General features: G+C 33.4%; 2 protein-coding genes across 2 annotated transcripts; one reads left to right on the forward strand and one right to left on the reverse strand.

The window, feature by feature from the left end:
* Nucleotides 1–18407: 18407 nt before the first annotated feature.
* LOC130640656 (uncharacterized) lies at nucleotides 18408–21136 on the reverse strand. Its single transcript, XM_057447175.1, has 3 exons — nucleotides 20549–21136; nucleotides 19718–19808; nucleotides 18408–18966 (listed from the first exon to the last, which is right to left on the reverse strand). Exons 1-3 carry the CDS (start codon nucleotides 20834–20836, stop codon nucleotides 18518–18520), a joined length of 828 nt encoding a protein of 275 aa, XP_057303158.1. The 5' UTR covers nucleotides 20837–21136; the 3' UTR covers nucleotides 18408–18517.
* Nucleotides 21137–21582: 446 nt separating this feature from the next.
* LOC130640657 (THAP domain-containing protein 1 A-like) lies at nucleotides 21583–23150 on the forward strand. Its single transcript, XM_057447176.1, has 2 exons — nucleotides 21583–21919; nucleotides 21987–23150. Exons 1-2 carry the CDS (start codon nucleotides 21719–21721, stop codon nucleotides 22254–22256), a joined length of 471 nt encoding a protein of 156 aa, XP_057303159.1. The 5' UTR covers nucleotides 21583–21718; the 3' UTR covers nucleotides 22257–23150.
* The last annotated feature ends 1748 nt before the right edge of the window (nucleotides 23151–24898 follow it).

Below are 24898 nucleotides of genomic sequence, written 5' to 3' on the forward strand. Positions count from 1 at the left end.
GTCAATCTTAGTTTTTTAAAAGCTATTTGCAGGGAGGAGCCTCTTCTTTACATCAAACTCAGGCCGTAAAAATGCACAAATTATTGTTAAATATATGAATTTTCAAGAAAGCGGCGTAACACTACTTTCGATAAACTATACTATAAAAAATAAAAAAGTGTAGTTTACACTGCTTCTGTGTATATTTCCAGGGACCATGGCTATTGCAGAGTATTTCTATAACAGAAATAATTTAATTAACAGATACGCGAAATAATTAGGTCAGCTAATTTCCGTTGATTGTTCCACGGGTTAACGACTAGTCTATGTCTTATAATAATACAGGGAGTGTCTGTTTGTAACAGGCAAAGTGGATATCGTCATTTTCCTTTGATGTTACCGAAAAACTTATGTCTAATATGTTAAATTTTCTGACGTCAATAACACTACTTTAACGTCAATCTATATAATAATACGCTAAGTGTGTCTGTGTGTCTGTGGACAGGCAAAGTGGATGTGCTTATTTTACTTTGATGTCGCCGAAAAAGTTATGTCTGAAATGTTAAATTTTATGACGTTACGGCGCGACGTCAAGAACACTACTTTAACGTCAATGTCCTATATTAAATTGATGAAGCCATTACAGTGCACTTAAAAGTTTGAGGCCAAATAACTTGGAAACGAGGTGGTGACGTCAATGTTTTTTCACTGCGCGGGTAACTAGGGACCACCTGGGAACAATTTGGGTAATTTTCCCAAACCTGGGTTACCGAAACCATTTCGGAATGGACGGGTTAATGACGTCATCAAAGAACCTTCAAACCCTAATATCTCTGCAACCGTTTGTCAAAAGTACATGATCCTATACATTTTTTTGATCAGCGTTTTAAGATCTATACAGGTATAAAAATTTCTAAAAAAGATTTTGTGGGTTTTGATGGGCAATTGCTGCCTGCACTGCTGACGTCAGTAAAAAAATTAAAACAACCTTTTTTTTTATTGTCCTTCTGCCTAAGTGGATTTCTCCACGGGCTTTATCGACTAGTCTATATAATAATACGCCAGTTCCGTGTGTCTGTCTGTCACTTTTGCAAAGTGGATTATATTCTTCACATTTTTCTTTAAAAAACATCACCTATAAAATTGTTTTGTAAATTACTAAACTTTGATGTTAAAATAATGTTGACGTCAATATCCTATATTAAATTAATGAAGCCATCACAGTGCACTTAAAACTTTGAGGCCAAATAACTTGGAAACGAGGTGGTGACGTCAATGTTTTTTCACCGCGTGGGTAACAAGGGACCACCTGGGACCAATTTGTATAAGTTTTTCAAACCTGGGTGCGAAAATCCGTTTCGGAATGGACGGGTTGATGACGTCATCAAAAAATCTTTAAACCGTAATATCTCTGCAACCGTTTGTCATAAGTACATGATTCTATACATTCTTTTGATCATCGTTTCAAGATCTATACGATGAAGGCAACAGGTATACAAATTTCTAAAAAAAAATTTGGGGGTTTTGACGGGCCATTGCTGCCGTCAGCAAACATTTTAAACCCTTTTATCTCATTAATTGCTTATCAAAACCACATGATGATATACGTGTTCTTGATCAGCAGTTTAAGCTCTACACAATAGAGGCAACGTGAAAACAAATTTCCAGGAAAAATATTTTGTCTCTTAACAGATACTTGCTGACGTCATCAAAATTTAAATAACGGTTCTTTTTTACTGTTATCCTGTCTAAGTGGATTTATCCACGGGCTTTATCGACTAGTATCCTATATTAAATTAATGAAGCCATTACAGTGCACCTATAACTTAGAGGCCAAATAACTTGGAAACGAGGTGGTGACGTCAATGATTTTTCACTGTGTTGGTAACTAGGGAGCACCTAGGACCAATTTGAGTAATTTTCCACTAGATATCTTTGCGTATTATCTGTTTTAGGTGTATCGTGATAGAGTAAATCCTTTTGTGATAATTCCTTTATTTTTTCATGTTTTCTTGTATTAGTTTTTTAAGGACCCATTCCATTTTTTTAATGCTTTGCTGAGCATATGATCCTAGGTAATAAGCATTCTGTGTCTTAGGGATTGAGTGTATGTAATGAAGGACTTCGTATATGTTAGATGGAAAGAGTGGTAGTGAAGGACGCTAAATCTATCAGTAGGTTTTGTGTATGAACTAGAAGTTTTCGACCTGTATGTAGGTGTCCAAAAACTCAACGATGTCTTTTTTTCTTTATAGAATTTCTAACAAAACTTTGATGTCTTTATTATGTGGTATGTTGGTGTGAGTCATACTACATTAGCAGTACTTAAAAAGCATTTGAAGAAAGAGAAGGAAGTTGTAGAATATTTTTGAGAAAATATTTAGTGTGTTTTATGTAAAAAGGTAACGAATTGTGATAGGTTGGCATATATGATCTATAAACGCTGACATGTCTTCTGTTGGAGAGCCGTTAGCTGATACTATGGTTCTAACGGGTACATTAGGTTTGTGTATTTTGGGTAATCCATGAAAAAGTGGTGTACGTGGAGGAGTGGTTGGTTCTAAAACATTAGCAACTTCTCTTGTTATTCTATGTCTGGAATATAAAAAGCGAAAAAATGTTGATATATCATTCGCAATTTGAAGAGTAGAGTCAAAAGGTAACTTTTTTGTAGTATTTTGTGTTCTCAAGTTGGCTGTTGACTTTAAAAATATAATCGGTTTTTATCCATGATAACAAGACTGCCACCTTTGTCTATTGGTTTAAATATGACGTCAGGTTTGTTTTTCAAATTTTGTAAGAGTGAAATTTCTTTGTGGGACAAAAATGGTTATCGATTAATGGAATAATATAATCTTCAATTTCTCTTTTTATTCCATGGAATAATTCGAAGATTATGATGTTGGGTAGGGGATGGACTCTAGTTGGAGGGTTTTTAAGTCTTGTTAGGCTTGAGACGCATGAGCGAAAGTCTTATCCTAGGCTCATAGAACTGGTAAATTTATTTGGGGTTTTGAATGGTAAATTATAAAAGTGGATGTGGTTGGTATAAATTTTAAACGTTTAATAAAGATGTATTTGTCCTAATTTGATAATTAGGTAGTTAGAATGCCGCTACAAGTTTTGCTGTGAGTCCTTCTGTTTAGTTAAGGTTAAGTTTTTAAGTTGGTTAATGTAGTAGTCCATGGTCATGTGTAAAGTATTGTAGAGCACATTTTTATTTCTGTGAGTGTGTCCAAGTGGTGCAGAATCAGTATGACAGATGTTTGTTTTGAGCAGAAGTGGTACCTATACTTTAGAACCAGCAGTGACAGCCCTGGCAGCTCCTTCTCAGTTGAGGATCACTTGTCAAGGCAGCGTTGCTTTCCCCTAGTGTAACTGTGGGATCTTCCTCCCTTAAAAGATTATCCTCCTTTGATTGAATTTAAGGCAGGAGCTTGTGGGGGTAGCAGAATTTGGGAACACGGTGGAGGGTCCTAACATGGGAAGGGCAGCAGACGCTTCATTGCCTTTGTCAACAGATGGACTGAAGAAATTATTCTCTCCATCCTTTTGGTCGTCCCCCAAACAACGTTGTCGCCAAGAAATAAACAACATTTGTACTCAACTTAACAAAAGGACAAATTAAAGTAAAATTACTTTTCGCTTCACCAACATACTGCGTGGTAGTGAGTGTGATTTGATCCGTGGTCCCAGGAATTAGGTGTCGCAGACGAATCCGCTACACTACACGTGGTGATTTGATTTCGATTATACTCGCCCGTCTTGATTAGAGATCTGATCAAGGTGATCCGATCCGATTTTGTAGTAGTCACAATAACTGTGTAGTCAGATATTTAAAAAATTAAGAAATGCGTCGAAAGCACTCTATGGTATACATACAAAGACATAACAGGTACTTCAAAGCAACAAATGATTATCCCCCCTCTTCGAATTTTGTAATTTTTTCTAACCCATCTCCTGTGCTTATACCACCCAGGGGCAACCATACACAACAACCTAATAATTTATTAACTTGATCAAAGGATTTGACCCATCCAGGAAAACTGTCATAAAATTGAAACAGTATGTCTAAATGCACAACTTTAGAACAATTTTGCACCGTTACAACTGAATAAAGTAACCGTGAAGGCTTTTCCTCCAAATATCTATGTTTTCTATTTTTCAAACCTTTCCCTCCTCAATTATTCCAAACTGCCCACTCAATTGTTAGTTTTCAAAAGATGTTCCAGCCTTGCTTGATAATTTTTTTACTTGTGATTTGGACAATCTTTTATATGTCAATATTTCTGATAGAAATGAAAAAGCAATGGTTACGACACGCCTATGACATCGTTTTATTTTTATATAGAAGTCTTTTAATACAAATTAAAACTTTATGTTAATTTTTGTGACAAGCTCATGTTAACTTTCGCCCGCTTCATGCGAGCATGATCACACAATCAATATTTTAACAAAATCATAGCATTATAAAATAAAAGGCAATAATATAAGTAATGACTCGTATCAAAATAAATCAAGAGGCATAGACTTAACTGACCTATTAAGGAATGGTCGGTCTCGCTCAATGAGCAGATTCTCCTTCAACTTGTTTTTAAAATTATTAGACTCACGCGTTAGAATATCAAAACAATAGATGATGGAGAGTCCAAAATATGTTGTAATACAGCAGTACGTTGCAAAGCCTTTAAATTCCTAACAGTCAGTGGCAGATACCCATGTGTTCATGTTAACTTTCGCCTGCTTCACGCGAGCATGATCACACAATCAATATTTTAACAAAATCATCGCGTTATAAAATAAAAGGTAACAATAAAATCAATGACTCGTATCAACATAGCTCAAGAAGCATAGAATTTAACCACATGTTAAGGATACGGTCGGTCTCGCTCAATGAGCAGACTCTCCTTCAGCGTGGCTTTAAAATTATTAGATTCGACTTGAGTATTTCATGGCGCGATGATTTTGTTAAAATATTGATTGTGTAATCATGAAAATATTGATTGTGTAATCATGCTCGCATGAAGCGGGCGAAAGCTAACATTGATTTAAATTTCATTATTTTAGTTTCCTTCAAATCAAAAAAAAATTTTTTGCTGTAATAGTTAGGCTGAAATTTTCAGACGGAATAAAAAACACCGACCTTTTTTGTTCTGACATAGAGTTTTGGACCAGTAAATAAATAAGTATGATTCACTGGCACTTGTGCAATACATTACAGTGCTAGAAGGGAATATTTGTGTACACCGCAATATATTGATTCGTTGGTAATAGTATGACGGTCTCTAAAACCTGTTTTTGTTTACACAACCTGGGTAGCCTTGATCGTTTGTATAAAAGTTTATCTCATAAAATTATAGAGGATATGTATTGCAGTGTGTTATATTATTAAAAACAATACTTATTTTGAAAAAGATTACAAACAAAGGCTTGAAGTGAGAAAGATGGTTGTCATAAGAGGCCTGCCTATAATAACGATTCGATACTGGATTTATTAATAATCTGTTTCAATTGTCGTTCCAAACTTATTTCCATCTGTGTTTACACAGTATGCTTTAATTTAGGCGGAATTATTGGTTCAATTTTTTCAACTTTAACGGCTATGGATTATCGACAAATTTAGCGTTCGAATCTCCGTTGATCCTAAACTCCAGTGACATTCTTTACCACGTGATGCACTGCTTTATAACTGCTTTTTTCATATTTTCACGTGGTACATGTTTATACCAAAGATAACCCCACATAGAGAATGTTATAGAGAGTTTGCGAAGAGATTGGCAGCGCCATTGAGAAGCAAATGGTCTTGGGACGAGGTTGAGAAACGTCTAGTTTAATTGATTTAAACAGGTTTTGCATCAAACCAGGAAAAAAATTCTTATGGCTTTGTATGCATAATCAGTTTAGCATAGTATTCCTTAAAATAATCCAAGGTCGTTACATACTATAAGGGCTTATTGTTTAAAATAATAACCTGGTCGAAATCCATACGAGTAACGTATTATCTTAGTTAAGGTCTATAAACATTTGGATAGATTTGCATTCATTTGTAATGAGATTTTCTTAATCAACTTTACAAGAACAATGCTGAAATTTAATCCTTTAATAAAACTCTAATAAAAAAATGGTACATCCATTTTTTTTCTCATGTTGTCTCTGTTTCCTCGTCAAAGCAAACTTTTGATTTACTGATTTTTAAGATATTTTACAGACCGTAGCTTATTTTACAGCTAAAAAGAAAACCAAAAATAAATTAAAAAGGTACCGAATTTATCATAAAAAAGTAATTCTTTATAAACAGTTTGTCTAGACATCTATGTAGTGTATAATTTTTAATTTCTTGTACCTTGACCTTTTGACTAGTCCGTCATTACACGCCATTTTTCAAAAATTGCGGGGATTGAGCTTAATTATTATTATTATTCCGAATATTATGCAGGATATAGCCACTTTAGTGTTGGAAACACTGTTATCAATGTGGGTCTGTGTTCGGTATGTATACATTAAGTATACAGTGTTCGGTATGTATACATTAAGTATACAGTCCCTCATATGGCATGGGTTTACACTTAGCTGTGGTGAAGACACTTGCTAAATATAGCCGCGTTGTGGACCGAACCACGGACCTTGTGAGTACGAAGCGAACGCAATAACCACATGGCCACACGGCACACAATTGTTGAATCGCTTCGTAGCCCCTTTAGGTAACACTTTCGGAATACTAGGTACAAATATTCTTTATTTTGTACCAGTATTTAGATTAGAACGACCTTTGCTTTTAAATGCAGCAATTATAATTTGTGTGTTATAAATTGTGGTCGTTACAGTCTTGATTGTTTATTTATCTGGTTGCTATAACTATTATTGAACCGACAAATTTAAAATAAGAACTTACACAGCTGAAGAAGTAAAATCTATTGCTCTAACTGGAGTTCAGGTTGTGTTCATTTAATGAAAATTGTTGGGAGAAACATTAGTTCGTTTGGTGCATGCGTACTACAATTTTATTCTTCTACGAAAAGCGTTTTAGCAATCAGAAACGATCTATTACAGATTACATCGAGGACAAGCTATTTAAATGGCCTGTTTTAAAAAAAACAGGTAACCAAAGAATTCTGCATTTAGTAAAAAACTACACCCCCATATGAATAAGTAGGGAAGTAAGGAACGGGAAGTTTGACGTTTCTAGCGATGTAACCCTAACGGTTGGCTCTTTCTCCCCTCATACTGTAACTATGTTACATTACCGCTAAGATAAGTATGTATATATTGCCCTAACTTACTTGTCTGACACACAGGCCGGTTCACCATCAGTTAATGTTTTCAAATTTGACTAACAACATTACAATCAAGGTACGCCAGCGTACGAGCTTGGATTTTACTTTTACAAAATGTCCCCATGTTGCGGCATGATAAAAGAAGTTTATGTAAATGTTTGTTGTCTTTACAGCCATGTTTGTTTCGAAATATTTACACAGTAAAAGTGAAAATTGCTGCTACAATAAGAATTTTTCACAAAAAATATACGTTTAACCAGCATTTTCCGTAAAGAAAAAAAAATTGTTGCTTTGACTAGTCAAAAATATGGTTTCGGAGATGGTACGAAAAATGTCGCTAAAAAATTACGGGCATATGACTTTTTTCTGTCGTTCTCTTCATCAGGTAATATAGGCATCTAGGTATTCCTAACGTGAAACTTTAGCCGTTAATATCTTAATTACTCGTTTTATCCGAAAATATTCCTCGTGCTATGTTATTCTAGTTACGTTTTTTCTACTTTTAATACTCTCCACCGCAGCGTCATTCATTCATCGAGCAAGTGGTACAACACTACTCAACAATTTTTGTTCATTTCTGCTCAGTTTTTTGTCTCGGTGATACTCCGTACTACTTAACAGAAGTGGCAGTTTTGAAATAGTAGGCATGTAATCATTTTCCAGTTCGTGACTTAACTGTCGATAAGCGCATTTCTCTGAATACGAAATTTTACGAGTATTTTTTTCATCTTTAAAGTACAAAGGCACAGTGTTGCTTCTTGTGCGTTGATTTTTATTTGACTGGATTATATCCCATTGTTTTACTTTTCTATCACTGTTAGCATTCCCATTTTTGTTGAATTTTTTGCCTCTATAGTTGATTTGTTTTTCTTTTTGACTCTGGTTTTTCTTTCTTTCATCTTCAGCATTTACACCGTCATCACCATCATCACTATGTGTCCGTTCAATATTATAACAACACAACAAAAGTATCCTTGCAACATCTCGCATATTGGTTATGTCACTTTATGTTGTCAGTACTACTAGCTACGGTCTCTACATGCCTTGAATGGTTAAGCCATTATTAAACTTTAATCTCCGTGCAGAAAAAAATGTATTAAAAAAATAAATTGGATTTGAAGTTCGTTGTTGCTAAGTAATCGAGATTGCTGTGCAACGGGATTTCTAGACATTATTTTATTATTCGTGTTTTCTTTATATTGACAATAGATAATTTTAGTAGGTAAGATTGTAAATTAGAAAATTATACCTGTCTTGAAAAATAAATTCTCGTGTGCTTGTTGTTGTTGCTGTTGTTGTTGTTGTTGTTAATTTATTTATTGTCGGTTATAATATGTACAAAAAATACAATAGCTCTTATTAAAGTGCTAATTCAAACCGACATATAGACAGAAATATGAATACTATAAAAATAAAGTAAGTGATATCAAAAGATAAACAAATAAAATTTTTATGTTATTGTGAACAGACATCACAAGAACAATGCTGGCCATTCCAAAATTTTATCATTTTCTTAAAAATATTCAAAGATTCTGCTGTTTTCATATGATTGGGTAATTTTTCCATATATTTCGACCTAAGGAAGTTAAACTTTTAGTTCCGAAACTTCTCGTATTTATTCTTGGAACCTTGAGATTATTGACATTTTGTGATCTGACAGGTCTTTCACTTGTTGGAAATCGAAAATGTCATAAATGTATGAAGGGTTAAGGTTCTGCAAAGATTTGTAAATTTCTTTACATAGCGTTTTAAGGCTGTAAACACTCATGAAGTTCCTTCCTGAAAGTGCTTTCGGTAATCCTCCTCGGTAGAGTTAACAACCTTCTTCTTCAAATCCTACCAATTAGGCATTTGCGCTATCTCTTTGATAATAGCCGTCGACTGTCTGTGTGTTTGCGAAAGCGGCGTCCCGTAACGGAAACACGAAGTTTTTAGAATACGCACGAATATCAAAAGCGATATATTTTTATCCACTTTTTTGCGACGGGTAAATTTAAAGGACGAGCGAACGCGACGGGCGACCCCGTGGATTTTTCCACGGGTTAACGACTAGTCTATATTATAATACCCGCATACGTCCGTCCGTCTGTCTGTCTGTCACGCAAAATGGTAGCTTAGCTGCGCAAGTAGCGAGACGCACGCAATATGCGGTATAACAAGGACGGGCTAACGACTAGTTTAATATATTCTCGCTAAATTTACTGGAGCTGTCCCATCGCGATTTAAATTCTCGCATCATAGTTTCACTCCACCTTGTTCTGCCTGAGAATTTACAAGTAGCTACTAAACTTTTACTATTTTTGTGGTGTGTTGCGCAGAAGATTACCACTTTTTTCACTTATTATTTAAACAAATGTGTTTTTATAAATCTTGAAAATTGGGATACTAAAAAAACACCGGCGTATCTTAGCATGCCAAAAACGTTCTCGATCTGTTTGAATGTCATTACTGCATTTTAACTTGCGGTTCAACTTTATCTCTTGACATCATTTGGTATTTGCTATTAGAACAACATCTACAAAATATACAAGCAAAAACAGTTGTCAAGTTTACGAACGATTTATGACATCAAATCAACACCAAAAATATAAAACTGTTGCCGATTTTAAAAGTCGGATTTTTAATATGATGTTATAAACAGTATGGTAAACTAACCGAATTGTGCGCTGTCTCCTAAACGGCAGCCGATAGCATTTTTGTCTGACCAACGTTCATTTAGATGGCGAAAATAAACTTTATCTTTCTGGAATATCAAAAATTAATTTATGTACGGTATGCATAAAACTTGAAAGGAATTTCTATAGAATCAGAAACTGTGCAGAAAATAGACCAGCAAATCAAATTGGTTTGGTTGTTTTAATCTTAATTTTTACCCGTTAAAGGAATGCCATAGTTTAACCTTATGTATTCCTTGGATACGATGCTTGCTCTTTTTCCAACGCTTAATATTATACCTGGAAACAACTCGGACGAGTTTGTCAGATTATCAATAATCGGAAGCGAGAAGTAGTTGCATTTGAATTTGGGATTTTCCTTCATAATTTTTGAAGAAAATTTTAAATAAAATTTTTTGGATATTTGAATTATAGAAGTGTTGGCCCGTGGAAAATGCAACGGAGGATCGCACGTCGTACCCCCATTGCTATTCCATGCATCGTTTCCCGCTTGTAACATAAAGAAATCAAATTTACTTAAACCAGGGTTATTTACTGTAATTATAGGTCCGAGTATAATCGCGTATACGATTACTAGACCACAGTGGTTAAATTAATTATAGCTAAAAATAGATATAATTAACATAAATTTTAATATAAGTGGTGTCAAATCAACCTCGTCCCCAGGACCTCTTTTCGCTTTCTTCGCGCCATCCCCGATATCAAAAAAGCGAAAAGAGGTCCTGGGGACGAGGTTGGTGTCAAATAACTCGTGTCTTATGGTGATCCTATGACAGCCCTAACGTTGTTTCCTCTTAAAGTAATTATAAGAAAATGCATGACATTTTTATGTTGACTGAAAATATATATTGATTAATGTGCCTGTTGTCTTACACATATTCTGTCAGCATTTATGTTTTAGTTGCAAAACTTCATATCTTTTTCCTCAAAAGTCATGTTGATTGTAAGCATTGGTTTTTATCCGGCTTAAACCCAGTGGGTTTGGTAAAAAGGAACACAAATCTATTTTAGGTACTGATGTTCATAGCATGGTGTTTACTATACGGCATCAATCTTTTAACATATAATAATTTTTAAGAAACTTAAAAACGGTTCTGAAAGTGAAAATTTTAAATTATATAGAAGTGGAAGTATTCTGGTTGATATGCAAGCTTCCTGATGAGAAGGCCAGGATGTTTGCTACGAAAACACTTTTTTATAATTTTGGCTCAGCTAGGTGAATCGGTTATTTCTAAATTTGATGAAAAATGAAAGTAAAATATATTAATGGTGCTGTTTTTGTGGCGTGACATCATTAATGTTTAAGGTCGATTTTCACGAGGCAAATTAAATGAGAGACAAAATAAATCTGAGCATGCGCATCTTCATTTGTTTTGATTTTATATCGAAAAAATCCACTTTTCCAAAAAGAGAAAAAATTCCTATATTTTAATAGCGAAATAATACGCTGTAAATTTTTAACCAATCAGAACGCAATTATTAGTGTTTATTAACTCATTACAATAAAGACTCCAAAATAACTGTTCTATTTTTAATTCAGTGTTTTAATTTCGCAACATGTTTTTTTGGTTCTCGTGGTTTTCTAGAAGATATTTTGCAGCTAATTCGCATTTAAATTTGCTATTCATAATTTGTTACTAAAAATCCACCTTTACGAATTAGCAAGCCGAGACATCACATTGACCCTCTAATTGTATTTTTGGATATTACCAGGATATTGAATCGTCACTCCAATTGCAAATGTTGTCATTACCTAGGATACCTATTTTTTTAATTTGAGATGACTATCAATTTAAATTTCTTGAGGAAACCACAAAATAAAATAAAATCTGTACCAATTTAATCAGCAGATCATAAAACATTTTATAATTGGAAATTAAAGATGACCCAAATCCAACCGTTTGATTTGATAGGTAGGTGCAGAAACTTTCGCGAATTTCGCAAATTTTGGTCAAAATCGCGAAAGTTAATGGTCGCCAAATTTTTCAAGGTCATCGATTCGCAAAAGTTCACAAAATCTTTTAATATGGCTTATTTGCGCAATATTATGTTCGCAAAATGCACTCAAAGTATACAAAAAACGAAGGGTTCTAACATCATTTTAGTAAGCACGGATAATAAAACTCCTTGATGATGAAATCGCAAAGCTTTTTAACCAATAACACAGATCTAACGTTGACTCCCTTGATTGACTCCTGCCTCTTTAAATTCGAGAAACTTTTTAGGCAGGCTTGTAACATAAAAGTTAGCCATTTTCTAGAGTTTCTATCAAAGGTCAAAATGTAGCTATTAAGCAAGAAAAAAGTCGAACATGAATAGATATGAGCGTCAAATTTGATGATAATAGTGATAGTGATAACTTTTAACCATTAAATTGTTTACGAATCATTAAGTTTTCTTTAAAAAGCTTTTTTTTTTAATTTTTATTTGAGATCATTTCGGAAGTTTAAAATTTTGGACTACAAAAAACTTTGGACAGTAATATTTTTATATACATCTTCTGTCGAAAAAAAATTTTGCCGGGTTTTTTTGCACTTAAAGATGCTACGAAACGATTCAATAAGTTCAATCCGCGCAATTTCCGAAGAATGGCGTATAATTAACGGAACACTCAAAAGGTGAAGGTGCAAGAAATTATACACACTTTAGAACTACATAGACGTCTAGACAACCTGTTTGTAAATAACGAATTTTTTATGATTAATTTCCCACTTTTTTGTTTTTATTTTTTAAAAAAGGAAAAAAAAATTCTTCAGTATATTTTTAGCGGTAAAATAAGTTACAGTAAAATATATTAGCTGTAGCTGTATTTGTTAAAAATGCTATGTAACTAGCTTTCCACTTCTGAAAAGATTTTAAAGTCATTTTTGTTTTTTAGATTAGCTTTATGTACTAAAAAATTTATTTGTTTTTATGCAAAATGTTAAAGGAAATACTAGTTAGCTACAATTTTAGACAAAAATATGCAAAGGCAGCTTTTCTTAATTTTTCAGATATGGACAAACGTGTCAGACAGTCAGCGCTCAGCAGCCGGCAGGCTGTAAAGATGCTGTTTTTCACACACGTAGGACAGGCAGACAGCAATAAAAAGTTGCTAGTCACATTATCTAGCACGCTCGCACCCCGAAATAATCCACGTCGGGGCCCATGAAAGCCCTGAAATTCGTACAAAATGGCCATGCTGACGTCAGCAACAATGAGCAGATTTTAAGAATTTGGACTTTATTAAATGACCTAAGATCTCTGAACATTGACCACTCTGAACATTGACATGTGACAATTTCAAAATGTGTGAATCTAATATAGAAATATCCGACGCAATTACTTGTGGTGGCGAACTTCGAAATTAGCTGTCTTGTCTTAGATTATAGCTAGTTCAAAAGCTTTAAAGTTTATTTTATTAGAAAGTTTGATGGATATCACCAATTTATGTATGAGATTATTTTATGTACAAAGTCGTTCTTAGAGATAAATCGAAAATTCAAAAATGTACGCTAAGTTTTAATCTGCTGTTAGGAAGGAGGAAGGGGTAAATCACGTGACTTTAAATAGTTACGACATGTCAAACTTCAGGCGAATAAAAATTAAGTTAGACTATAATAATTCATAGTTCGAAAAGTAATAATTCAAGGAAGCTGGATTAAAATAAACACATCTCACTAGAGTTTAGCGTACAGTTTTTACTTTGTGAGTCTTTACTTAGTAATAAAAGGCAAAACGCGTCGCAACACCTCTTTGATCGTTTACGCCTAATTTTTCTTCTGATATAATGGATATATATTTCAGGTGTTAAGTTTGAACTATGAATTCTGAATTAATAAAAATGTTATTATCATTTAGATCTTGTGTTAACTGTTTATACGCGCATTTTTTCAAACATGAAATTTTACGACGTTATTGTTAAATCTTTACGTTTGAAGATGGTATAGAGTTTCTTCTTGTTAGCTGACTTTTTTAATTTCGTGAGATTCAATCTATTGCTTTGCACTTTCTTTGCATTGAGAATTTCCATTATTTTCAATTTCCTTATTATTGTTCTTAAGGTTGTTTTCCTTAACTTCTTCATTCTCGGTTATTTTCTCGTCATTGTTACTGTCTTCACTGTCGTAACAACCTAACAAATAAGGTCTAACCAGTTTTCTCATATTGTCTTTATGGCTGTGCTGTCTTACCACTCGCTGTTAGTAATAAATGTTAAAGTTGAGAGTCAGAAAATTAAGAAGTTTTGTCCAAGCAAACAAAAGCAGTATCCATTTCTTTTGTTTTATCCTAAGCTAATTAATATTCATTATAAGACATTTTATGCAGCACGAAATGACAGACGTGAAATTACGATGACTTAGGACGCCTGTATATAAGTATTAATCCAGGAACGAAATGAAAATTTCGTTTCGATCTCTTGTCTTTTCTTTATACAATGTTTGCATGATTTTGGGCGAAATGACACTCATTCCGGTGTTGATTTAATATCGTTTCAAAAGACCGACATGAAATTTCATATTGTCCTTTTGTCCATTGTATTTTAAGGGAAGGTGATGATAATTGATTTCACAGAATAACAAACAATAGTACAGTTTTTTTAACAAATTGATTCTTTCAAACCCTGTTCATTTACCAAGAATATTTTAGACTAAACAATAACTTCTTTTTACGCCAAATGTTGATTATGCTTGACCGGGCAAAATTTCGTATTCCACAGCACAACGTAAGTAAGGTTCATGCCTGGCACTACAGTATATTCTTCAACTTATTGTGGTTTTTCAAAGGATGTTATATGTCGCACTCTACGCACACAGCAATGGAATTATCTGTCAACAAGCAATATTAGTTTTGACAAATAGGGTGAGCACAAACATCTTTTGCTTTGATTGTAATAATTCAAACTGTTGTTACCCTGTCGTAAGAAAAACAGTCGGCAAGCGTTTTAACATTTTGCTGAATAAGATCCTAAAAAGTTACTATATGAAAATTTGGTTGCATCCAATTGATTTTGCTGCATTTACTTTTTAGCAAGAGGTAGTTAACAGCTGGGTAGCCACAGCCCAAGAGGTAGTTAACAGCTGGGTAGCCACAGCCCACAGTTGCAGCTTAGTAAAAGTAAGATAGGTAAAGATAGCTAACAGAAAAAAAAATAATGCTGGCTGGGATAAAAAGCTGTTATACCAAACTGAATAATAAGGCTAGCTAGCTGGCTTTGCAACATGCTACCTCGATATCCACGTTTGTAGCCAACATCTTAAAATTGGTTTGTTCATTAATTGCACATGGGTTTAAAATAAAGCTGGGCGAAATATAGTAATTTTAAGCAGACAGACAAAATATGACTATTACTATAGAGATAACCGGGTATTACTATAGAGATAACCGGGTATTGCTATAGAGATAACCAGGTATTATTATCGTCTGATTACTGGTAATCCATCAGTGACCAAAGAATTACAAGGGTTAAGTCACCAGTATTAGAAGAAAAAGAAAAGTAATACACAAGAGCTGGATTTGCTTGTAGGCTACCAAATTTCAAAAAAGATGCATCAATTTGTTTACATTTTTAGTTTGATCAGAAAAGAAAAAAATGTATGCTAAAAGGTACAAATGCTACTATTTTTTTTTGTTTCAATGGAATTTAATCTATATAAACACAGACATATATTTGAACAAGAATAGCAATTTTCAGTCAATTTTGTTGAGAATTTAGCTATATGAAATTTTTAGGATGCAACATTTTTTTTAGCTAATTTCTAACGTATTTCAATGTTGACGTTTTACGACTTTTTGCGCATGCTTGAAAAAAATCAACAGGCAAAATATTAAGGGGGCGCAGAACATTTAGTGAGAGATTATTGAGGAGAACAGACGTGTTGTGCTGTGTAGATATTATTATTTTCAAATACTTTAATAAACTATTATTTTCATAACAATACCAGATAGTTGTTGAAATTGTACAAATCCTCGGAAGACAGGTGATGAGGTTGATTTTACAAAATTTTGAATAAAAAGCATCCTGTATTGAAAAAGACATGGCTGACTACAATTGATAGACTTGAATGATCAGAAGACTTGATAAAGAACGTCAAAATGTGTCATTTACATTTTGTATCTGGTAAGTGACTTAGTTCACTGTTTTTTAGAAGTTATTTCTAAAGTAGTGTGAAACATCATTGTTTTCTGACACCCTCAACTATATGAACTTTTTCTCTGGAATTTCGTAAATTTTTCTTAATACTCAGGAAAAACAAAGCGCTTTCAAATGTCAGAATTGAAAAACAATATATTTCAAACTAACACACGAAATAAGGTGACTATGCAAATAAAATGAATGAAATACATGGACTTAGAAACAGAAAAAAAACTCTTTCAGCCAGTAAATTTTGCTATAAGTCATTAAAAGAATCTCCTGAAATGTTTTATTTTTATGCTGGCTTATACGAAGGAAGATTCAATTGTGTGGTATTATGGTAAAGCACAAAATATAACCAGCAAGGAAACCAGCAAAAAGATCATGTCCTTGTGGTACTCATTAAATTGACATTATAATAGACACATTGCAAATAGATTCATAGTTTCACCTGGCTTTGAGAAAAATTTACTGAAAATTTTTTCGATGTTACCAGCTGCGTGTCAACATTTTCGACAGGCCTTATTCATCTCTTTGTAAAATCTCGCAGTACCAAACTTACTGCGAAATTTTGGAAAAAAGCTCCCGTGGTTAAGTCGTTTAAGAATTTTTATTGGAAATTAATTGTTGTAGTTTTGAGAGTTCCATATAATTCGTGGGTGTAAACTTCGCGGTTTGCAAATTTTTGCAAAATTATTGGAAATTTCTCCACTGAATGTTAAACTTAAACCAGAAAACAACACATCAGGGGTGTACTTATAAACATTAATTAATTATTAACCTTATTGGGCAATGTGCTGCCCGTAGGTGTCAACAATCACTTTCGTTATTTTGCTTCAGGTTTACAGCTCTCTTCATAATGTTTTTGATGATTTATTTAATGTTTTTCGTCACTCTGAAGCTGTAATGTATGTAGACGACACAGTGATTGCCGGCAAAGATACATTTTCTATTAAACTTTTGCTGTCAGCCGATATGAAAGCCATAACCGATTGGTGCAGTGAAAACGAGATGACCTTTAATTTTAATTACTGTGGTTTATCAGTTTATAAAAATGTGAAACAAAGAAAAAAAAATTACGATCCTTACATGAGCGGGCATGCAAGTTGATAGGTGGATGCGTGCAAAAGCTTCCTACATCTACAACTATGCTCAACATTCATTCGATCATGTTTGTTTGTCCGATTTTATTTTTTATTTTATTTGTATATTTACTTTTTTTTCTCCGTTTTTTTTGAGAGCTCTGTTTTGTCTTCCTTGACTTTAACGTTTTATTGTTGATATTTTGATAATTTTTTAATATTTTTTTACTAATACATACGTTTTCTTCATTGTTCATAATATTTTATAATTTTTTACTAATACATGCATTTTAATTACTACAGGACGCATATCGAGAACAGGTTTTTCACTTATTGATTGTAAATATTTTTAAATTGCTTATCATGTATAAACATTCGTTATATAAAATAAATATGTTAAACTTAAACCAGAGAATAACACATCAAGGATGTGGTTATAAATTTTTTACAATTCATACCATAATTAAAGTCGACAAAAAAAATTGAAGGGAGACCAAATGTTTCCAATCTTCTTTAAAAAACTCCTTAGCCACTTAAAATACGATTTTCGAAAGGTTCAAGCTTGGAAGGAAATGGTATACGGAGCCTTATAACGAAGTACGTGTCTTGTGTTTGTTACCCTACGTAATTCCGCCATTCCATGGCAATTTAATTATCTTAAAAAGGGGCACTAAATAAAAGGTTTCTAGTAGAAATTCATGTGACGGAATTATGTATATTATTTTGTAAGAGTTAAAGAGAGAGAAAGATGTTTTCCTCCGAGGCAAAAAAACTTCCGGCATTTTTAAAGAGTTCAAAATTTCGCCGGAATATATTTTCGCGGTTTACAAACAAAACTTTGGCAAAAAAATTAGGTCAAATATTTTCCTTCAGTTAAAGTAACGAAACAATTTTAATTTGAAGCACTCTTCCTAATTAGTAGAATATTCGATAGGTTGAAACACGCCAGACATTATTAAGGGACATAATAATTCTTTGTTTTAAAGCCACAGTGTTGTTTTGAAATAAAAAGACTTTAAAGACAGGAGAGGTTTTAAATAACATAATGTGTTGCAAGTGCAGCTACTTCACATTTTAAAAAAGCAAAATTAGGAACAATTACGTCTTAAAAATACACTCAGCGGAGATGGTGTAGTGGTAGTGTTTCGACTTGTAATCATAAGGTTTTAGGATCAGGTACGCACTCCGGCGTACTTTAAATGCAGTTTTGTCAGCCCTTTTAGTGCCATGTACTGACCGCTAGCCGACTTGTGTGGCAGGCAAGGAAATTAGAACAATGGTATACGGTTCTCTGGCGGTAATATATCATAGTTACAGTCAGAGGGGAGGAAAAGCCAACCGTTAGGATGGCATCCCCAAGGACGTTAAAACAAAATAAAATCAGCAGTTCATTTATGCATCACACAACTTCGCGTAAATATCCGCACATGATGTACCGTTGTTGTTTTCATGGTATCCGAATAAAGTTTCAGCATAATGTAATCTCAACTCTTCTCCTTTTTTAACAGTGTGATTTTTGGCGTTAAAAATCAAGTAGGGCGAGTTGGCGTTGTATCCCGGTACGGAAAAAAAACCGCTCCAAATATGATATTCCATGGATGGATAAAGTATTGTGTTTTGATTATCTGTAATTATTACACCGATATTTCCAATGACGAATTGTTGATTATGATCGCATCCCCATTTGGTCAATGGAGTATTCGCTATGCATGTTACACCACCTCTGCCAACATACACCAATTTTATGTCAGTCATAACTGCGTTGTTTTGTATTTCAAATGTTCCGAATTCGTTGGGATGTGTTCCAAAGCAGACATTACGTTTTAACAATGTCCACTCACCTGTGAAATATCTTAATATTAAAAACTTGCTTGCTTGTTCTGGAAGATAAAAGAACACCATCCGGATAAACTATTTGAAATCATCACTAACATATTGCCGCGCGTAGTGTAGTGGGCTCGTCTGCGGCTCCCAGTTCTGGGGACCGTGGATCGAATCCCACTTTGCAGCCAGGCAGTATGTTAGTGATGAAGAAAGTAGTTCTTCTAAAATATAACATTTATACTTTATTGTGGCTTTTTAACTTGCATGTTACTACATGGAAAATATTTAAAATAATTTGGGAGAATGGTATCAAAAGTTGCTTATTTTTTGGCAAATCTAAGACTGATTGTTAAACTCTGTGGTTGTTTATTAACATAAGATTTTCTAAAAAACTTAAAACATTATGTCTTTTCTCGTCAATAAACACGATTATTGTCCAGCTGCCCCTTCAATGATGACTGAGTTTGACAAATGCCGGAATGAATTTTAGTTCTCTTTTATATGCACCTTTTTTTAGGATATCAAAATATAGTGACTACGAGTTATGGCCAATATATTGCTTGTCGATGTTTTGGCCTTGTCTGACGCAGATGTTTTTCGCTCAAAATATAAGGGCTGGTAACACAGGGCTTAAAAAGTGCACTTCTTAATACTTACAAATGTTAAAAACTTAATCGAAATATCTGAAGACACAGCCGCAATCAAAAAACTAGAGCCTTCATGGTGGAAAACGAACATTAACTTTAATTTACTTAAAAAACTACTTACGTTTGCATTGGCACTTATATTCTATAGATGTATTTGTAATAACAAGATCCCCAAAATGACATACAGGTTGTGCTGGATATTCAGGCATTATCTAAAATTCATGACAATATTACGTAAAAAAAATTAAAAATTAAAAAAAAGGAAGCTTATGGTATTTTTTGAAATAAACAGTCTTAAGTCAAACAACTGTTAGCTTATACTTATTCTAACATTTATATTTTGAAACTTTGTTATTTTCTTCACTGTTGCCCGTGTTTAAAACTCCCCATTAAAATGTCTGAAAAATTACCGCGTTAACCCGCGTTTGGTATGACTTCCCTCATATATCATGGACGGCGGATTTTTGCGGAATGATTTTTTTTTTCAATGTCTTGGGCGTTCTTAAAGTAAATAAAATGTCTTATTTCCCCTTATATTGCAAATATTGCTATATCATTTTTTATTCTTATTCTTCTTATTAATTTTTTATCTATATATGTTTAATGTTATGTAGTTCAAAAAAAATTAAAGCTGATTGACAAAGATAAGAAATATAAAATCCTATATTTTGCAAGAAAATATAATCATATAAAAGTGAGTGTAAAAATTAGCAAAACACACGTTTTATGTAGAAACAATGAACTTCAGACCGAATTAAAATAAACTATTCTTCATTGCAAGCATTTGTGATCATATTTAGGCTATTGGGGACTAAATCATTTTAACCCCTCCCCATTCTAGTTTTAAGTAATAAATCATGCTTGTAGAAATTGAAATTTTCTCAGTCTGCAAGTGGTTTTGGTGAAATGTAAAGAGCAGTTATTAACATTGTCCAGTTTCTCCTAAACTCACCTTTTTATAGCTTTTAATTGATTTATCTTTTTTCAATTTCTGTATACTACCTGTGTTTGTTTCCACAAACCAACACTCTCCATTTCTCATCTGTTTATTCTGCAACTTAAAAATGACTCGGTCGCATTGCTCATCTCTTTCGCATTGCAACAGGCAGCTTATTTCAGTTTTCCCTTTAAAATATTTTGTTATACTTCCATCAGGTATTTCTTCATCTGGAGTATATAAAGCTGTCCCAACGAACGTTATTTGGATTGCAGCTAGCCCAAGTAAAAAGAATTTAAACATTATCTCTCTTTAAGTAAAACAGGCAGTAAATACTGGTCAATCTGATTCTGCCATTTCCAATGTACTGTGACGTCCTTAAATATGTTTCTTATTTTCACAGAACTAAAATCATAAAATCTTTATTTTTATGGAGTCAAGAAGATACCATTGGAATGCAGTATAGTTATGGTTGAGAAATGCGGTTTTGAAAAAAAAACTCCAAGACTATTCTCATCTGGTTATCAAATTAATTCTCATCTTGTTCTGCAGAGTTGTAAAATTTTGATTTTTTTTTTAGTTTTTTTTCTTCTTAACTTTCGATTGCGATGACTATCGAAAGAAATGTGCAAAATATTAAAAATATATTTACATATTTTTCGGGGGTGTCAGCAACACAATACTATTTACGCTTCTCCTCAGAGCTTTTCCATCTTTGGAGAAGGAGATTACTATATACTGGGAGAATAAAAAGAGAAATAGAACAACTGTAACATAAGTTAGAAAAAAATATATTGAAACATTTCTTAACATCATTCATCTTTCATCATTTATCTCGAATTTTCACAGCTTTTAAAGTCCAATTAAACAAATTTATGATCACACCTTTTAAAGGTGTGGTTCACTTAAAATTCATTAAATTTTTCGTCTTTAAATTTTGTTTTAAATGCTTAATATATTTATAAAAGTATATTTATTTTTCTTTTTAACGAAAGTTTATGCAATTAAGGCCTAATATGCATAAGTATTTTTACAGTGGTTTTAAACTAATTAAATATTCTGACATCATTGGGGCATATGTTGAAAAAAACAGCATGTGAGGAGATAGTGTCAAAAGGTTTGAGAAAGTGAAAGTTTAAACGAAATTAAAAACAACATTAAAAAGATAGCAATTTTTTTATTAAAATGGGCTGGTGTGTTGTTGTTGGTTGTAGTAATAATACTTTTACAAAAAATAGAGAAAAAAATATCAGTTTTTTTCGTTTTCCGTCAAATATTACCTTGAAAAAGAAATGGTTAGCTAACATTAAAAGAGAAAACCCACCTAAAGAGGCGAAGATTTGTCATCAGCATTTTGAGAATTCATGTTTTTCAAGAGATTTACAGGTCTGTATAACACATATTAAATTGTTCTAACTTTTGAAATAAAACTATAATTCTTTGTCTTATTTAGAACGAACTTCTTAACAAACCACTCAGACGTTTGCTCAAAGATGACGCTGTTCCAACTTTATTTCCTCACAACTCAGGAAAACAACCACAAAAGCGAAGATCCAGCATTCTAAGAGAGGAGACTGCAGTCAAACGAAAACTATGTGAAGATGCAATCATTCACAATGAAGAAGTAGAACACTTGGAACTTGAGATGAATTCTAAAGCTACACAAGCTGACTTTACACCTGAAACAAATTGTGTATCTACTCAAACGGAAAAACAAAAGTAACGCAAATAAAGTGAATGTTGCAGTTCAATGTGATTATAAGCCCATTCAAGTTGCAGCTAATAATGACCTTGATGTATAGAGAAAAACAAAAATATATGTTTTAAAATGTTATCAAATATAAGTAATAAGTGTTAAAAAATAAAGAAATTTACATTAACTATGTCTCCTTTTCACCTAAATAAACAATTTCTTTGCTAGCACAATGCTGCTTTTTAGCAGACTGCGTAAATACAAGAATATTGAGTCTGATAACAAAACTGATGTTGAAAAGAACACAATAAGGCAACGGAAAAAAAGCGTCCTGGAGATAACATTTGATAGAATCTTTATAGTCGTAAACCAACTTAAAGGATTTGTTAAATTATCATTTAATAACACGTGTCCGTTGTGAATTGAAAGCAAGGATTTGTAAGGATTGCAAAGATTCCCTCTCAAAACAACAGTAGCAGTTCGAGCTAATAATTATGCATGGATCAATAAAAAAATATCTCCAAGGTGATACCGATACGAAATAAACCCGAATGTGAAAAGTTCATTTTTCTTTAGCCGAAAATAATTCTTTCTCATACCACATGTCAGTGGCAACACTTAGCAATTATTAGTTACTAGTCGATAAAGACCCGTGGAGAAATCCACTTAGGCAATAGGACATTGAAAATGTTGGTTTGCTGTCGTCAGCATTGCAAATCCAAAAAAAAAAAAAAAAAAATATTTGGCGAAATTTAGTTTATTCGTTGCCTGTAACGTGTAGAGGTTGAAACGCTGATCAAAATAATATAGGATCATAACTTTTCTACGAACAACAAAAGACATAAAATGGTTTTAAAATTTTGCTGACGTCAGCAATGGCCCGTTAAAACGCAAAAAAAAATTTTCAGAAATTTATATCCCTGTTACCTTCATCGTATAGACTTTGAAACGATGATCAAGAAAATGTATAGGATCATATATCTTTGACAAACGGTTGCAGAGATATTAGGGTTTAAAGATTTTTTGATGACGTCATCAACCCGTCCATTTCAAAACGGATTCGGGGACCCAGGTTTGGGAAACTTACCCAAATTGGTCCAAGGTGGTCCCTAGTTACCCACGCGGTGAAAAATCATTGACGTCACCAACTCGTTTCCAAGTTATTTAGCCTCAAAGTTTTAGGTGCACTGTAATGGCTTCATTAATTTAATATAGGATATTGACGTTAAAGTGGTGTTATTGACGTCGCGCCGTTATGTCTGAATATTTACCATATTAGACATGCATTTTTCGGCAATATCAAAGGAAAATGAAGACATCCACTTTGCCTGTCACAGAGACACGGAACTGGCGTATTATTATATAGATTTCATTTAAATATATTTATACTCTATTTATACGGTTTCACAATAGTCAATGTTACAACTTTATTGAAAACACATGTTGTATAATAAAATGAAACAAGAGATATTGTACTAACATTTGTAGTGCAACCATTAGCTACAAATAAAACAATTCTTCGCAAAAAATAGGAATAGCACCAACCTCGTCCCCAGGGCATCTTGTATCTTTTCTGACCCCGGGACGGCGATACAAACATGTTCGTATCGTTCTCCCAGGGTCAAGATACAAGATGCCCTGGTGACGAAGTTGGAATAACACAATTAGATCCAACTGACTAGGGAGGGCGTTTGACAAATAGAAATTATGAAACAAACATGACAGATCCAAATTTAGCTCAGACAATATTCTACGCTTTACTCCGTACAACTATGGAGGTATAAAAGATGGTGAAACTCTTTGAAAAGAAATCCATACAGTAATAATGTTTGCAGCTGTCGAACAATGCTCTTGTAAGAGTGTAAGATACATTGTTGTGTTTCCACTTGTAAGATACAAGTGGAAACACAACAATGCTCTTGTGTTTCCACTTGTGGTCAAAATTGGGAACCTGATAAAGATGAAAATATTTTTGAATTATTCTAATTTAAGTAGTTAGAATTTTTTGCTATCTTAATCATAGCATTTTTAGCTTTGTTATAAGTATGAACTTATGCAGCCTTTACATGAAGTTTCGTTTCATTTCTTTCTCTTGTCTAGCCCTTTTAAATGTGTACATGATTTCGGGCGAAAGGAAACTTATTACTTACTTCTTGTGGCAACAGTGAAGCTAAGCATGTCCGTGTCAGAAGGGACAAAAAGTTTTAAATTCAATGTGTCCTGATTTTTGGAAAAGAACACGCTCAATCAGCATTATAAATCCTGATATTCAATAATTACACTTGTTGCGACTTGTACGTATATTGCAACTAGTTGAAGGTATGTCATTTGAACCCCATATTTCTTGAGGCTACAATATTGGACAAAATTATTAAGAAAAAAGCTTGTGGGGCCACTCTTCTCAACTACGAAACCTTTGCGAAAGTAGCGTATATCGCGGAATTGACTCGCCGTTCTTTTTTTTTTTTGCTGGCTACTTTAACACGTCAGCTGCGTAACTATTACGTAAGCGGCGTATATCACGAAATTAATTCAAAGGGATCTGTCATTTGACTACTTATTACGACTTCCCAAATGGGAAAAACTCTTTTTAGAACTACGTCTGTAAGCTTTATAAAATAAATGTTTTTTTTTGAAAACCTTGTTATTACTTTTTTTGAAGAAGAAGAGCA

This window comes from Hydractinia symbiolongicarpus, chromosome 4 (genome assembly GCF_029227915.1).
Source record: "Hydractinia symbiolongicarpus strain clone_291-10 chromosome 4, HSymV2.1, whole genome shotgun sequence".
NCBI lineage: Eukaryota > Metazoa > Cnidaria > Hydrozoa > Anthoathecata > Hydractiniidae > Hydractinia > Hydractinia symbiolongicarpus.